Source organism: Chaetodon trifascialis, chromosome 2 (assembly GCF_039877785.1).
Source record: "Chaetodon trifascialis isolate fChaTrf1 chromosome 2, fChaTrf1.hap1, whole genome shotgun sequence".
NCBI lineage: Eukaryota > Metazoa > Chordata > Actinopteri > Chaetodontiformes > Chaetodontidae > Chaetodon > Chaetodon trifascialis.
Window position 1 is genome coordinate 26,206,158 of NC_092057.1, and position 17,549 is coordinate 26,223,706.

Consider the following 17,549-nt stretch of genomic DNA (forward strand, 5'->3'; position numbering starts at 1 on the left):
CTGAAATGTGAAAGATATCTCCTGCACTGCAACTTGTCAAGCTGTGTAGCATGAGGTTAGGACTACTTAAAGTGAAAGCTGGAAACCGCAACCACAGAGATACAGGTGTGCAGAAGCCTGTGCAGATCATCTGAGTTAGTAGGCAAAAGAGTAGTTTTGCAAGGCCTCATCTGCTGTCCAGGGGGAAGACTAGTGTGACGAACTGGGATAATGATCATAAAAAAAGATATTGAGGCATACTGCCCAACAGTACTTTGAACTGCTACTGTACATGGCATTCAAGTCTATACATGTGTGGTGTTGCTGAGCACTGTCAGGTAAGTATTTTCTGACTGCAGCGTGGTATCATTCTCATAAGTTTCCAAAAGCTATTACAATAGCTTTGAACAGAAGGATTTTCCCCCAAATAGCCAATTTACATATGACTCATATGATGCTTTAAAAGTCAGCACCTGCTCCTTGAAAGGTAGTCCCTTTCATTGAAGCATGAGTTGTGGCTGGTCATGTTAAATAACTGAAGACTGATCAAACACAAAGTACACACGTAAAGCATATAAAGACGTATGTCTTTGTCTTCAAAAATATCTTTCACCAAAATGCGGTCAATGAGACATTTTTTGTAATCAAGGTTTATTTATACATGACTGCACTTCAGAACAATGACAGATAATAAAGGTTCTTGAGGCTATGAACACCAGGAAGACGCTTTATCTTTGTGATCAGCCCCCATTCTTTAATGTCAAAGTGCCAATAAATGGAAAAAAAGTCATATTTTATTTAGTCTGTGGTTTTCTGACTGTTCTCTCGTGATTCGTGAGGGCCCACAGAAAGGAAGGGTTTTTTTTCCCTTTCATTTCAACAAGGGGAAACCACCATCGAACACAGACAGTGAACTCATCTGTGTTGACGGGCTTTATCTGCAGCGTGCTGCTCTCAGTCAACATGACTTCAGTCGGCGGTGAGTACCTTATCAGAGTTGAACGAAGATAGTTAAAAGGATGTTGCATGAGCTATGGTGAATGATACATGTAATAAAGCTACCAAATGATCACGTTTCAAAGGATAATCTCAAGTAATAATTAAAAGTTAATCAGTCATGTCAAAAGTAGCTGTGGACACTTGTGGTATCAAATTAATTAACAATAACTACTGCATCCGTTGTGTCTGGGAGTGATAACGTGTATGTGTACAACATGTAACATGTTTAATCAATTACATTTAGCATGATCATCCATATGCTCCAAATGACTGAAAGTGATGTCAGTGCTGTAATGGCTTCAGCGTCTGTAGTAAAGACCAGATTGGTCTGCACATAGCGAGGCAGCGCACATGTTTTGTGAGGGAGATTTCATGTATCTATGAGTCAGTTATGTAGAGTTATACCTGTCTATACAGCTACATGTAGTCATGTCAATCATTGCGATGTTTGAGGTAACCCAAATCTGCCAACCACTGCTACTACTATATAGTAATATTTGCCTAATATTAGAATTGCATTTAACAATTACGTGCAAAAGCAGTTTTTAAACATATTTGTTTCATTTGCTAAACAGCAACTACTGACAATTTTTCTGTAAGAACACACACAAAGATTTTTCAATATCAAGTTATTTGATTAATGATTTAGTCTGTATGGAAGTGTAACGAATCACATTTTACAGAATGACTGAATACTTTAGGACAAACAATTAAGAGATTTAAAAAATAATAAAAAATAATACAGAACTGTCCTTTTTTTCAATGAGTTGATTTAAAACAACATGACCACTGGCTGCAGAGGAAGCCCCTTACCTCTAAAAATAAGAAACACAGTGTCACCACTAATATGGAAAAGTGAAAACGTTGAAAAAGTTTAAGTGAAAACACTTGTAGGATGATTTCTGTGGCTCTGGGGGAGCTTTGTGAAGTTGAAGAAAATAACCTTAATAATGTCATTAATTTTCTCAGTGAGGGCTTGGAGTCTATATGTTAATAACACAAAATCTGTGTTAGAAACTAGGGTTATGGGAGTTTTGGCCTTTTGCTGCTTCACTTTTGACCATCCTTTTGGAAATCTGTCTCTTTCAAGTCGCTTAACTTGAGATTGTAGAACTAAATTGTAGAACCCCATTAACTGATCATCCTGTTACTTTGACATTGGACATGACTGCCGCCACAGCACAATACAACAAATATCAGTCATATTATATTACTGCGCTTGGTATTCTAAAATTCACTCCATTTGTTTTTCAGATCTCCAACAGCTTCTGCCAGCTGTGCTGATATGGTTTATGAATTTTAAGGTGAGAAAAGCACAAGTGCAGCAGCCCTTGTTACAGTTGTAAACATGAAAGATAACAAGATGTTAACAAAGGTTGTAACAACTTCTATCCACTTGAGAGGTTAAAACAGTAGAGTAAATAACCACAATCTTCACCTCACAAGCATCATTTCCTTGAAGGAAGTGGTTGATAAAGGTGTACCAAAAACAACTCTGTGTGTGTGTGTGTGTGTGTGTGTGTGTGGGTGGGTGGTGGGTGGGGGGCTGTGTGGGGTGATAGTTAAATGATATTTACTTGCTTTACTTGTTACTTGCTTTTATTTGATAGTTTAATTTGTCTTTGATTACAGTCTTGCTCATCACTGCATGGAGAGAATGCAACCACCCCAAACTACTCAAATTATGAGTTCTTCAGTCTCGATTATTCCGAATTTCCTGTGCTGTGTGAGAAACGCTCCAACCACCAGTTCCGTCTCTGGTTCATATCTATCTTCTACTCAATCATCTGCTTTCTGGGGCTGGCAGGGAACCTACTGGTCATCCTCACCTTCTTCTACTTCAAGCGTCTCAAGACCATGACGGACGTGTACCTGCTCAACCTGTCCTTTGCAGACCTGCTCTTTGCTCTGTCGCTCCCCTTTTGGGCAGCAAACTCCATGGCAGAATGGATGTTGGGCCTGGTGGTGTGCAAGGCCATGCACACTGTTTACAAGGTCAGCTTCTACAGCAGCATGTTCCTTCTCTCTTTCATCAGCGTGGACCGCTACTTTGCCATCGCCAAGGCTGTCTCTGCTCACCGCCACCGCACCCAAGCAATATTTCTCAGTAAGGTGTCATCAGCTGTCATCTGGGTGATGGCAGTGATCTTCTCCATACCAGAAATGAAGTACACCACCATCAATAACAACACCTGCACTCCTTTCTCTAGCAATTCTGACCCACTCCGTGTCAGTATCCAGGCTAGCCAGATTGTTCTGGCTTTCGCCCTTCCACTCCTGGTCATGAGCTTCTGTTACAGCAGCATTGTCCAGACCCTTTGCCAGGCTCGTAACTTTGAACGGAATAAGGCCATTAAGGTGATTCTCGCTGTGGTCTCCGTCTTCGTGGTCAGCCAAGTGCCTTATAACCTGGTCCTATTTTGGAACACAGTTATTGCATCAAGAGGAGGAACCGAGGACTGCAGCTATGACAACTTACTACTCTATGCCACTGATGTCACCCAGTGTGTGGCCTTCCTGAGGTGTTGCCTGAACCCCTTCGTCTATGCCTTTATCGGTGTTAAGTTTCGTCATGACCTCCTGAAGCTACTGAAGGACTGGGGTTGCATGAGCCAGGAGAGGTTCTTCAGGTATACCTGCGGCAGGCGGAGGAGCTCAGGAGCCACCGACACTGAGACCACCACCACGTTCTCTCCTTAAAGCCATTTCAATATGGACTATTCACACCTGCAGACCCCACAGTCGACTGTTGAACATTAGAATCAAAGTATCAAACAAAAAGTATATTTTACATGTACATATCAGTTATCATATTCTATGAATGAAAAATGGGGGGGGCTTGCTGTTTTTTGTTGTTTTAGTCTGTTAGTGTTTATTCTCATTGGTTCATATCAAACTGGCTTCATTTTTGTTTTTTGTTGTGCTGCAAAAGCATACAGTATTTCAAGAAATTGACAGTCTTATCTACAGTGCTTTTAAACTGAACAATCCACATTCCAAAGCTGTTTTTATTTCCTGTTCTCTGTATTGTAACATATTTGCAATATTGTAAAATAATTAAATTTACTGAAACAAGACTTCAGGTGTACTGATTATTAGATTATTACATAATTAATATGGATTAAACACACAAAACTTCTGGTAGCAGTAAAAATGCCTTATAAGTTTGATTGAAAACTTGTGTTGTACAAGTTAAACAATTGTTGTAGAGTTTTAACTAGTATACAGTGCAATGCAACAGTGGAGACAAAATTTGAAGAATGGTCATTCAGAAGCTGATTGACCCTGATTTGAGAAAACCATGCTCCACAATATATGCAGGACAGGGGTGGGGAACCTTTTTCCTGTCAGAAATTTTTCACAGGGGTGGCACACACAGGGATGCACCTGAAGAAGCTTATTATACATATGTAACCCAGAGGAGGGGGATGCGCACTTGGGGCCAGCACTCCTGCCCCCCCTTGGCAGTGTCCCTGGCCATGCTTTAAGTTACAGAGAACATATATTAATTAACCTCTGCATTGACTGGAACTGCTTCTCTCTGGTGTCTGATGCCAGATGGTAGGGGTGATGATGATGATGATGATGATGATGATGATGATGATGATGATGATGATGATGATGATGATGATGATGCTTCTCACAGCTGGTGCAGCTCAGTGTTTTGTGCTGTGGGTTGTCAGGGACATCAGCTGGTTCCACATTAACAGAGCAGCAAATGCTCAGTTCCTTATGATTACTTTTCATGTCCTGAAACCTCTCACCAAAAGCCTGAAGCAGTTTTCACACTCAGCAGCATATTCAGATGTTACAGCAGGCTTTTGTTCTTTTTCAGACGGAAACTGCACAGTTTCCTCTTTCCAGCTGCACTTTCCACAGCTTTAATTTAGCTTCAAATGATTTCACACTTGAAAGCAGAGAGCTGAGAAGCTGCTGGAGCTTGAGGTTCAGGTCTGAGATGTTCTTGGTAATGTCCACCATGAAGGTCAGCTCACACAGACACTTGCTATCAAAAAGTTTCTACACCAGGTTTTCCTTCATCTCTGTGAATTATTCCAGAAAAACTGACACTTTGGAACAATTTTACCTTGCCTGGTGCGAGCAGCTCTGCAGCAGCAACAAGGCCCTGCTTCACAAATTCTCCTTCTGAGGGTTTCATCTTCTTACAGGTAGCTATCAGCTCGCTCACTACGAAACTTGCCTGCATAACATTGTTTCATGTGAAAGCTGCTTGTTGGGCATCTAAACTCCACCGAATAGCGTTAACTTTATCAAGCAATTTTGTTTTTGTCCTTTTCGCTCATCCAGTGAAACACTTTTGTAGCTTTGATGACTCTTGAGTTTTTGGCCTTTTTCATCACCGTGAGCTCGTCCCCACAAACAAATACTGGTTTGCCTTTTACTTCAACAAATTAATTGTCCATTTCTCGCCACATCTACTTATATTTTGTTGACAGTCACCGCACAGACAGACACACTGACATGATATCAACCACTACGTGTCTGTTGCATTCAGGGACTACCATTTAAGTTACTTCCTATATCACTGAAAAATATAATTTTTTTTTTTTTTTCCTGAAATGGCTCGCACATTGCATCAAATGGTCCAATGGGCCATGTACAGCCTGGAAGACAGAGGTTCCCCACCCCTGTTCTAGGGACAGCTGTCTCTGTGCTATACTGTTGACAGAAACCAAACAAAAACTTTCGCTGCTCTGTTTCCAGTCACCAAGCTCCCTGCAGCCAATCTTCTCTGAAACTATTTCATACTGAAAGCAAGTTCAAGATTGCGCAACAGGAAAAAAGGGATATCTTCACAGTAATAAAAAGGGACAGTAATGTTTATGGCTTCCATCAGGAGGCAAGTGGTACAGCAGAAGCTTTGGCTGTGTCCATATTTTATGGGCAAATAAGGCAAGGCAAGGCATATTTATTTGTATAGCACAATTCATACACCAGGCAATTCAAAGTGCTTTACAGAGGCATAAAAATACATTAAAATCATAAATAGAAAATACATTTCAAAGAAAGAAAGAAAGAAAGAAATAAGAAGAGAATAGAAAAATAAAATAAAATAAAATAAAATAAAATACATTTAAAGGAAAAATAAAAACGGAAGCCAGTAAAAGACAATAATTTAGCATTTAGAATGATTAAAATCATTGAGCAGATATATTTACTTTAAGTAAAAGCTGTAGCAAATAATAATGTTTTCAAGCCTGATTTAAATGAGCTGACAGTTGGTGCAGACCTCAGGTGTGCAGGGAGAATGTTCCACAGGTGAGGAGCATAATAACTGAAAGCTGCTTCACTTTGTTTGGTTCTCATTCTGAGAACACACAATAGACCTGTCCCTGATGACCTGAGGGGTCTGGATACTTCATATGGGGTTAATAAATCTAGAATATATTTTGGGCCTAGACCATTTAATGCTTTGGAGACCAACAGTATGATTTTAAAGTCTATTCTTTGACTCACAGGAAGCCAGGTGTGATATGGTCCATTTTTCTGGTGTTTGTAAGGACTCGTGCAGCAGCATTTTGAATCAGCTGTAGTTGCCTAATTGTTTTTTTGTTTAGGTCAGTAAAGACTCCATTGCAATGGTCCAACCTACTGAAAATGAATGCATGAACAAGTTTTTCCATGTCTTCTTTGGGCAGACATGCCTTAATTCTGGTTATATTTTTCAGGTGGTAGCAGGCTGATTTGGTAATGAGCTTTAAATGGTTGTTAAAATTCAGGTCAGAATCAATAATTACACCAAGATTTCTGGCTTTATCTGTTGTTGTCAGTGACATGGAGTTAAGGTGAGCACCAATCCTTGACCTTTCATTTTTGGGGCCAAATACAATCACTTCTGTCTAATCTGCATTAAGCTGAAGAGAATTCTGCCACATCCACTCATTGATTTGATGAATACACTCACTCAGTGAAAGTAAGAGTTCCCCAATCCTAGACTCCTAGAAATAAAGGGAATTCAGTGAAAACAGAGGGGAGTTTGCCATTTAGATTTACTGTTAAACAAATGTACAATGTGCAGGCTGAAAGAAAAGAAAATCATATTTTCTATATTCAAATAAAAGCATTAAAGGGGGTCAAAGGTGCAGCCACAGTTGTGCGTAGGATCCTTTCCATAGTGCATAATAGTATGACTGATTATAATGCAATTCATAGAACTAGACGAGTTAAGCTCCAGTTTGTTTCAACAATTCCTATCCTACTCCTAACAGTTCCTACAACACTGAGTATTCTCTGCAAATACAAGCACTCACCATGCAGCTTGATATTAAATCATAGTAAAGTTGTTATGAGTAAGTGTATATGGAAGCAAGCACATTACTTCCTTTGGGACAGTTTAAGTGACGGCTCTGCATACTCATCTGATTTCACTGTTGAAAAACTAATACCACCCCTCCAGCCATAAACTTGACACTGTTGGGATGACATCATCACTTAGAGCCACAGGGATTAGTGATACTCACTGCTGATAGGCTCACAGGGAAAGGGGTTGGGATTTCATTAATAAAAGCATGGAACACACGAAATGTGAAAGTAAAACACTGAACAGTCTGCAAGTAAAACAGCATTTCAACAGTGGAATTCTGACCAGAAGAAAATAAGGTAAGATGAACGTTCTTTACCTTATCTTAAGAAATACAATAGATTATTCAGCTGCAGTAGAATTACATGTTCAGTCAATGTATCATCAGCTTTGAACAAATTTATCAGTACTTCCTTTTTACTGGACTGCTCCCTGTTCATTTTTAATGTCTTAAATTGTGTTTCATCATTATTGCAGTCTTAGCAGGCACATAAAAAGTGATGTTACGCCAGATTATGCTGCTCCACATGTATGCTCTTATTTCCTGTGATGAATAATGCTGTAAAACTCAAAAGTTGCATGGCAGCTCATATGCCAATCGCATTTCATGGCACACATGGACCAAGCTGAAGCTTTGTGAAGCTTAGTGGATGTTTCTCAAATGAACACAATGTTCTGAACGATTTGAACTTTCCAAAAAAGAGGCTCAGATTTTTGCCTGTGCACTGCTTTCCAAAATACCACGTTCACCTTTAAAGTTTTGGCTGCTGTAGGAAAACACTAGTGTAGTCATGGTAACCACAAGTCACCTGGGTGACTCACTGCGCTCCACGCCTCGTCTGAAACACACAGAGAGGGATACAGTACGAGCTGATCATGCCCTGTACGACACACCCTTTCTGAACAGCTACTCATGCTGAGATCAGCACTGAAGTAAGCCATTTACTCAGCTTGTGTCATTATTCAGTGAGTGGGTTTATACAGGGATTGAGAAACATGTGGGTAAACTTGGACTAACATACACTGACTTATGCACTCTACTTATTTATGTACTGTTTGTTTTCTTTATGAACCACAACAACCTTCAAGTTATGTATTGCAGAGTGTCAGTATCCTAACATTAACTTTTACAGCGATGAACTAACCGAATGTAAGACAACACAAACACTGTATGTTTGCAACGGGAAAAGTTAAAGAACATTTCTTATTAAAATCTGACCGGTGCAAATCCACTGCAAATGTTGCCAAGATATTGCTTTAATTACAGAAAACAACAATGTAAAACTTGTGATAGGTGCTTATGTACAGTCCATGCCAGTGGTCAAAACGCACTTATTTTTTAAGATTGTGAGTGTGTGGAAAAACAGCTTATGATGATTCTGTTCTGCAGAGGACAAAAGTGAGTCTGTCATTCCAGTGAAGACTGATCGCTCTCCATTGTATCACTTCCTTTGATCGTCCCAGAACACTGTGAGCTGTCCTAACATGATGCCTACAGCTAAAGGCATGTCCCACATGTTACCCAATCACATTCTAAGAGTGGGTCAAACTATCCGCCTGGACTCAGCACCAGAGACAGTCAGTCAACATCCCAGTCTCACGGAGCCCAGCAGTAACCATGGTGAACCCGATCTTGACATGTCACTGGAAAAGCTCAACCAACTCATCCTGGAACTGGATCCGACTTTTGAACCCATTGAGGTCAACAAAAGTCCCCCGTGCATCAGCCCTCCTACAGGTACAGTAACACTGTAAAGGCACTTTGCATTGAAGCTTTCTTTTGTTTCTACAGCATTCAAACAGCTCTGTTTTAGCTCATTCTTACTTAAACACATCAACAAAATGCAACAAAGAGGTGTGCAGAGGTGTGACAGACAGCACTGCAATGCCATGCTCATTCTTATGAAACAAATAGCCCAGGGCTTTGGAAATTTACCCTCCCTGTTTGAGACAGTTTTATTGTTTTTAATCAAGGGGTAATTGCACCACTTCAGCTGTTCTGGATTACTGCCCAGATGAGTACCACACCCTGCACATGTTAGGCTACAGACACAGCGAAGCTCTCGGTTGTCACACGTGAGGGTGGTACTGCAGTGTCTTCACTGCCTGCTTTGATCAGAAAGTGTGCATAAGTCAACAAAGCATATCAGTGCTTTTCCTGCTCATCTCTTCTTGAAAGATATTTAGACGGATGTTTCTGAAACTAGCAATGCGTTGTGTGAGCAAGTAAGTTTGAAGGAGAAAGGTCAACAGTGATGAGAAGTCATATAATACAAAGGTGAATTTCATTGCAGCAGACCAGTAAAACAGAAAATTCATTTGCTGTGTTGATGTGTACTTCTTTCCTACTGCAACAAAACAGCACAGCACCTACCTACAGTCGCAGACAGAGTTTCTATTTCTGTATGAACATTAGTCATTATTATGTAACTTTGGTTGCAGAAGCCACTGTCTGGCTCACGCATTGACCACAGGCTACAGTGTCTTCCTGAGGGCATAAACTCACTCATTGCCAATCATCACAGTGAGGCAAACAGATCTTCAAGCACACAAGAACAAGTTGGGACTCCTTTAGGGGATTCGCAACACCAGAGGTGCATAATTCAGAGCATTTAGTTTGGAAGGAGCAGTCTGAGCTGTGCAAGCAGGTACCTGCATGACAAATATGAATGTCTTTATCAAGTGAGTTTTAGCAACTGTGTGTTTACATAACAAAGCCAAGCCCGTTCTGCTAACAGAAAACCAACGCATGAAGTCAGGGAAAACATGGAACACACTGAGTATTTCACGTCCTTAGTAACATTTCACAATCCTTTTAAGGGTTTGCATAATATTTTCCTCTCAATCCTCAGAAGACGCCTGCTCAAATGAAGATGTCTCCCACTGCATGTTGGTCCCTAGAGGATGTTCTTCCTGCTCCTCACCCACCATGGTTCAGTCTGTGTCACCCAGTATACCCATCCCTACACAGGGCAGTCTCAGCTGCAGTCCCCATGGCACACTGGTGTTCTCCAGTTCCCCTACATCCTCCCTGCCTCCACTGCCATGTGGAAGCGCGCCCCGACGAAATCCCTCACCAAAGCATGACATATCCTTTTCTCAAGGATCCCTGCGCTTGTCACACTCCAACAGAAACAGTGCTGCCTCACTACTCTCCATGTCAACATGCTCAGACACCAGCTACATCCTTGGCAGGTAAAACTCAAAATTAAAGTAATGCCTGCCATTAAACAAGTCTAAAATGTGCATCTTCTACATGCAGTGAAAACCCATAACTCCACTGTATTAAGTGGGTGACCAGGGCCATTTCATCCACTGACTTAGTAGACTGACACATGTTTGTCATTCTGTAGTGGAACAAAGGTTTTATGGCAGCAAATTTCCCAAACAAGAAAATGTAACCACATTCCCAGAAACAACGTGGTGCCATCTCTTCCTGTGACAAACTAAACAATGGGAGAAGTGTTTCTGCTTCTCTGTGAAGTTAAAGTTAATATTTACTGATAAAAAAACTAAAGAATACAGGGTACTGATCTGCACATTTGCAATGTATCCACTTCCTCCCTGCATAGCAACCTGTCTCTGGCAAGTGAAGATGCTGACTCTCCAGAGTCCATCCTTACTCGCATGTCCGGCTCCTTCAGCGATGTATCCAGAGCGAGGCCATCTGACAACAGACACAGCCCAGACAAGCCCTCGCTGACAAAGCAAGGACATCTACAGGAGCTTCACAGTAAAGGAGCACAGAGCAGTCCTGCTTCACTCTCTGGATCTTTGACTGATATTCCTGTGCTGCTGGTAAATGGTGCGCCACAGCTGGATCTGCACATTCAGTCTCCTGGATCAGAAAATGATTTGATACAGACCATCCCTGACTCAAAGCCATTCTCTCCTCACAGTGAGTCACACATGTCATAGTAGTTTATTCTGCTGGCTGCTACCACATTTAATTTGTGATCTCAACAACATATTTTTCTGTTTGTTTAGGTTTCCAAGCCCGTTTTAACGGCAGCCAGCCCTCAATGAAATTTGTCATGGACACTTCAAAGTTTTGGTTCCGTCCACATATGAGCAGAGCAGAAGGTGAGCATTTCAAAACATCACTTCAAAGATTACCCATTGAAGAATACTTGCTTTACTGATGTTACTTCAGATTTTTTCTTCTGGGATGAAGGATTCTTTTGCAGCACAGAAAAAATAACAAACACACACTTGCAACTGTCTCTAAGCATTTCCTGTGATGTTTAATTGCTCTAGCTGAGGCCTTGGTAAAGGAAAAGGAAGCTGGAACATTTGTGGTGAGAGACAGCACCTCCTATAGAGGCAGCTTTGGTTTGGCCATGAAGGTGGACCAAACTTCCACCAACTTCACTTCAACCGCCCTCCCAGGTAAACTTTTAATATTCAGAGCAGCAGCCTGACCTAATTACTCCTCGTGAATCACGTGCAAATTATAAAAAGTCAGAGCAGTGTTTGGACAGAAACAGGAAAGATAAGGTCTTGAATAACACCACTGCCACAATCACAGACCAACAATGTAACCATAGTGCAGTGCTGCTGTCGTCATGTGTCTATAGCAGAGACCTGAAGGCACAGGGCATCACTTACCCAACTCTGCTGATGTGAATGGGCATGTCTGATGTCATCCAGCTATCTGTGGTGAGGCAGGAGACAGTGCTGTTATTTTTTCCACCCACAGTATACGCTGTATAAACACAAAAGAAAACCAGCTGTTTATGGCACTGTAAGCAATCAAGGAGGAAAAAAATGGAGTTCACTCACAAAACAATTTTGAGGCTTACTTTTATTTGCGGATTTGTATTTGATCAACCTTTTAAGGAATGCAGGACATGAAAGACATGCGAGCACTGTGTCGGGCAGTGAGGCCATTTCAGTGTGCAGGCTTGGAGTATGTTGTCTGTTATAGTATTCCTCTGCTGGACCATAAATAACATAATTATCCTTAATTAGGGGATGACGGCATAATATTTCCTTTCTGACTACTGTGTTATTTTTCAGGAACAATTTGCAGTGTAATATAAATATAGTCCAAATAATTCCTGAATATTTACAAGGGCCTGCAATAGACTGGCGATTGGTTCAGGGTGTACCCCACCTCTCGCCCTAGACACGTATAAAGGCATTCTTGATGAGCAGCATTTATGTATTTTTAGCGACAAGTGATTTGAACAAATTCAGTTAAAGAATCCTGATTTATGTTGTCTGTCTGTCTGAGAATAAGTGGCAATAAGTGGAATACGTGGCAGCCAAGAGTACCCTGTATTCTTCATAATGGGTTACAGAGTATCCTGATATAGGACATTCTTGTCATGTAACAGTTAGCTTGTGAATGGGTACATTATGATTTGCTGTGTGAGCATCTTGGTTTTTGTAGTTGTCTAGAGTCTTGTAAGACCATATGTGCTGGGCATCATGTGGTACAAGACACAAAAGCTAAATAAGTAAAAATAATAAATTAATCAATCAAAATAATGGATCAGCCATAAGCTAATTGAAATACCTGTGAGGGCCTCTTAATTACTGTTATCAACACCATATATTGTACATTAACTCCACTGAGTGCATGGAAATCTTGTTTTTTCTGACATGCGTCCTTCTTTCAAAACAGAACAGAGCAGTTCAGATCTTGTCAGACACTTCCTTATTGAATCATCGGCTAAGGGCGTACGCATCAAAGGCTCTTCGCAGGAACCATACTTTGGTAAGAAGCCAACTACAAATAATACTCTCCTTCCAACTTCACGCTGCTGATGTCCGCCACACCAGAAGTGAGTCAGCCACGTCTGGCCTCTTGGGGATGTGAATAGGCAGCAGTGGGTGGATCTTGTTCTTTATTATACAAAAGTATGAGTTCACAGGGTGTGCTCTTACACCCACAGAGCCATTGTAAAGGTTTATTGTGGGTCTCCTCATTCTTATCAGAGCCTGTGGGTGTGAGGGATAAGACACGTACACTGATATATCTGCTTCCACAGAATTCTGTCTTTACAGTATGTACAAAAGATAAAACGTAATCTGATCCTGGAATGGGCCAATAGATTAAGGTCTATTTATAAGGCAAAAATACCATCCGCATCCCACATCCAAAGAATACACCATACTGCACTACCAATCACAAAACCTCCCGCTCCTCATTTACACTTTCAAATGATGTCTGAGTGCAACATTAAACTTTTTGTCTGACCTTTTGTGGTCCAGAATATACAAATGAACTTCCCAATCATGCATACATCATACTAATATATACTCATAAGTGTGATTTTGTGTCATATTTGCAGGTAGTCTCTCTGCCCTGGTGTACCAGCACACTATCTCTGCTTATGCTTTACCCTGCAAGTTACTGCTCCACTCCCAAGGTAAGGCATTACTGCAAGACACAGTTTCTGTTCATTGCTGTTGTGTGTGTGTGCATTAAAAGGTCAACAAATGAAACCCCATCTGTTCTTTGTCTCCACAGATCTGGCCGGAGCAGAAGGGAGGGCAAATGACAAACCAGCATCAGAGGACAAGAGCAATATAGGTGGGACAAAATACCAGTGGAAAAATAATACTCATTTTTTACATTAGCATGTATTACAGGGTTCTACATTGCATTTACTTGCACTTATTCTCAACTAACACTTAAGAAGTGCTGCTTAACTAGCCAGGGGCAAAAGACAAGGACCAACAGAAACAGTTAAAAAAGTGAAAAAATGAAAAAGATCAGCAACAACCAGTCAGTGGACAATAAGATGAAAAAACGAACAAAATAATAAATATAACATATAAGCAACAAAAGTGGCTTTAAATACACCAAATTAACGTTTATATGTTCTTAGCAGTTCTTCTCTTGTAGTCATGATTGTTTTGCAGCCATGCAGGGAAGGCTAGCAGCTAGCTAAGCTAATTAATTACCCAACTGGAGGTAATTGCGGTTAAGTTAGCTAGTTAGCTAATTAGTTCATGTAGAAGACTAGCTTCACATATTTAGTACTCCTCTAAAGCTTTTCAGAAAGTTGGGGGAAAAAAAGGAGCTACCATTGAGCATAAAAAGTAAGATTAAGTAATGTTACCTTGAAGCCAGCGTATTGAGAAAGCAGGACAGTGGTGTGCAGGTTTCCTTCTCCACCGTTTGCGCTCCACCTTGCTAGCTTCTGGCTGAGTTTACAACAGAAGGCTCTTGCGGGGTAATTGACCAATCACAGCAAGCTTTAGACTTAACTCAGGACAAGACCACACAGGTGTAGTTACTGACGTTAATTAATGAAGACTGCATATCATTCAGGTGAGCTAGTGCTATACTCTAAGTTTTAGAACTAATATGTACTAAAGTAGTCATTAAGCAGCAGCGAAGCTAATACTTTATACTATTACAGTTTATTCAATAAATTTGCTGCATATTTTTTTATTGATTGATACGATTGGATACTGTATCATGGAAAACCTTAATCTGCAAAAAACTACTACAGCTGTCAAATAAATGTAATGGAGTAAAAGGTACAATTTGCCTGAAATGTGGTGTAGTTATAAAGTAAAAAATTAAGTAAGAAAAAAGTATGAAGTATCTCAAAACTTTATTTAAGTACAGTACCACTTCCCACCACTGTCAACTGAGCTGCCAATCAAGTCAAATCAACAAACAACCAAACATATAAGAAATATTTTTATGTTTCTTTTTTGCTGCCACAACTATCCCGAAAACTATCCTGAAAATATAGTACGTCTATGGAAAGTAGACAATACATGTGTGTGTGTGTGTGTGTGTGTGTGTGTGTGTGTGTATCAACCACATCACACACACACACACACACACACACACACACACACACCGTAGAAATGTTTTTCAAATGTTATTGTTTCCTACGTGAAGAAATACATTTGTCTTGTTTGTACATATCAGTACAGTTATGTTAGTAAGTGTGGGCCAAATCATATTAGAAATAACCTGTATGAAAATTATGTCCATTTTGACTATGACAATGGAAAAAAGGGGGTTTATTCAACTGGCAACTCCATGAGGGAGTTTGAGGGGCTCCACTTAATTAAATTTGACTTTTGCTACCCTCCATGCTTAATTCCATGTGTATGTGCAGTCACACTCTATTTCTAAATGATCACAAAGCTTGTCTTTTCCACAGCCTGCAATTTCATCTACCTCAATGCTGTCCCCACTGAGATGCTGACAGGCCCTTGCGCGGTGCAGAAGGCGGTGTCCTCCACACTTGAGAAAGCCCCAGGTTCATTCACCCCAACCATAGTCAACATGAAGGTGTCTCTGAAGGGTGTTACACTGACAGATGTCAACAGGAAGTAAGAAAAGACATCCTGTCAGCCTGCCGCTGAGATTTCATTTACAGTACATAACAAAATCATGGTGTTTTGTTTTTTTGTTTTTTTCCACTTCTGATCACCAAAATCATTTCTTCACAGGCTCTTTTTCAGGCGCCATTACCCTGCTCAGCTACTCAGCTACAGTGGTGAAGATCCAGACAATCGACTGTGAGTGTACACAAGCATGTTGTGAAACCACGGGTTTTGTGTTGAGAATCGTACACATTGTGTTGAAAAAAGATGTTATGTGACGTTCACTGTGATATTCTCTTTCCTGCTGGTAACTTCATATACAGAGCGGATCTGAGAAAAAAAAAAATTGCATTTTTTTTTTAACAAAACCAACATTTTTGCTCACAAACAGTATGACAGTCGACCACATCTTTTAATCTCAAACTTTGTCTTTTTTACTCCGACAGGTGGGTGAAAGGTTCCAGTTTTGGTGCAAGGTAACTTAAATTGCTTAAAATATCGGAGTGATGTTTTATATTTAACTTTAAATTCTTTGTATTGCTCATGTGAGTTCCCATAGTAAGCCCTCTCAGGCTTTCAAGCTCACCTGCAATTCCTATCTTTTATATACTTCTTGTACTTGTACTAATTAAATCTAATCATATCTATTGTTTCTTTGTCCCACCAGGATGTTTGGCTTCGTGGCAAAAGGAACAGAGGCGAGCATGGAGAATATGTGCCACGTGTTTGCAGAATATGACACCTTGCAGCCTTGCAACAAAGTCATTGAGGTTATTCAGGCTGCCATAGCCAAGACATAGACACACAAGGACTGAGACAATATGATAGAGAAACGGTCTTAAGGCCCGACCTACACTGTCTGTCTTACACTGTACTTCTCTAAAGTAACCCGTCCAATATGGTGGTCAATGTAAGTGTCACTACCGCAGCTAACAGTTAACCTGGACAAGCTGCTGTATTACAGTACCATTAAAATCTGAATTAGAAGTGTTTAGAAACTACCCAGACTTAATGATGAAAGTCATGTCTGTGGCTTATGGCAAATATGAAGATCGACAAGACTGAACAGCTGCCAGCTGCAAGAACATGACAGACAAGGAACCAGCAGTATGTAATTGTAATGAAATGTCATGCTACCACTGTATAAATAATATATTACCAGTTTGTAGGAATGCTAAAGCAAAGTCAACAAATATTTATGTAATGCTTAATATGTGAACCTCCCAAAGAACTTCAGTGTAAAAAACTTAGAAACCAAACAATGAGGTACAACATGTAAAGCGGTTGATTTCTCTTATTTCTGAACAGTTCTCATTTCCAAGTCAAATGAAATGTAAACGTGCACTAGCCAATGCTGTAAAATAAAGTGATGAGGGATTCTGAAGGTTCTGTCTGAAGAGAAACTGACGTACTGTCATGTCCTGTCATTTCAAAGCAGAAACTTGGCAGATACCTTAGTTGTATTGCTCAGAAAGTATTTATTATACTGCACTGTAAACAATTTCTTCTCTGTATATTCATGCATTTTTTGAAACTGTTATGATGAAAAATAAACATGTTGAATTGTATATGTGCATGCTTACAAATGTTTATGTCTGAGAGAGACAGACAGAGAGAGAGAGAGGGAGTGCGGTCAAGTGTGAAAAACTGCGAGAGAGATTTATCTTTTCCTTTACCTCACCATCAAAGCCCATCTATAAACATAAAGGCAGGCATTGTGGTTAATGGCTTTGTGTCTTCCAGTAAATCAAGCTAAGATTATGATGGTAAACATTTGACAGAACACACAGACAGTCTGCACAGAATTCTCTCTTTTATTTGAAATGATAAATTGTTAGATAAAAGCATAATGCTTCATTTCGAAGTTTCAGAGCTCCCAAAATGAAGAGTGTGCTTCGTGAAGCAAAGCAAAATCAAGCACAGAACTGCATAGATAATATCATTA

At 40.2% G+C, this 17,549-nt stretch overlaps 2 protein-coding genes across 2 annotated transcripts; both read left to right on the forward strand.

The window, feature by feature from the left end:
* Positions 1-910: 910 nt before the first annotated feature.
* On the forward strand, positions 911-3,950 carry ccr7 (chemokine (C-C motif) receptor 7). Its single transcript, XM_070985098.1, has 3 exons — positions 911-958; positions 2,233-2,282; positions 2,611-3,950. The coding sequence occupies exons 1-3, from the start codon at positions 943-945 to the stop codon at positions 3,676-3,678; spliced, it is 1,134 nt and encodes a 377-aa protein (XP_070841199.1). The 5' UTR covers positions 911-942; the 3' UTR covers positions 3,679-3,950.
* A 4,835-nt stretch (positions 3,951-8,785) lies between these two features.
* On the forward strand, positions 8,786-16,498 carry LOC139346869 (tensin-4-like). The gene is made up of 12 exons (XM_070986213.1): positions 8,786-9,038; positions 10,153-10,495; positions 10,873-11,198; positions 11,288-11,383; positions 11,558-11,689; positions 12,930-13,022; positions 13,600-13,677; positions 13,779-13,841; positions 15,439-15,610; positions 15,731-15,799; positions 16,051-16,080; positions 16,272-16,498. Exons 1-12 carry the CDS (start codon positions 8,786-8,788, stop codon positions 16,402-16,404), a joined length of 1,788 nt encoding a protein of 595 aa, XP_070842314.1. The 3' UTR covers positions 16,405-16,498.
* Positions 16,499-17,549: the final 1,051 nt, after the last annotated feature.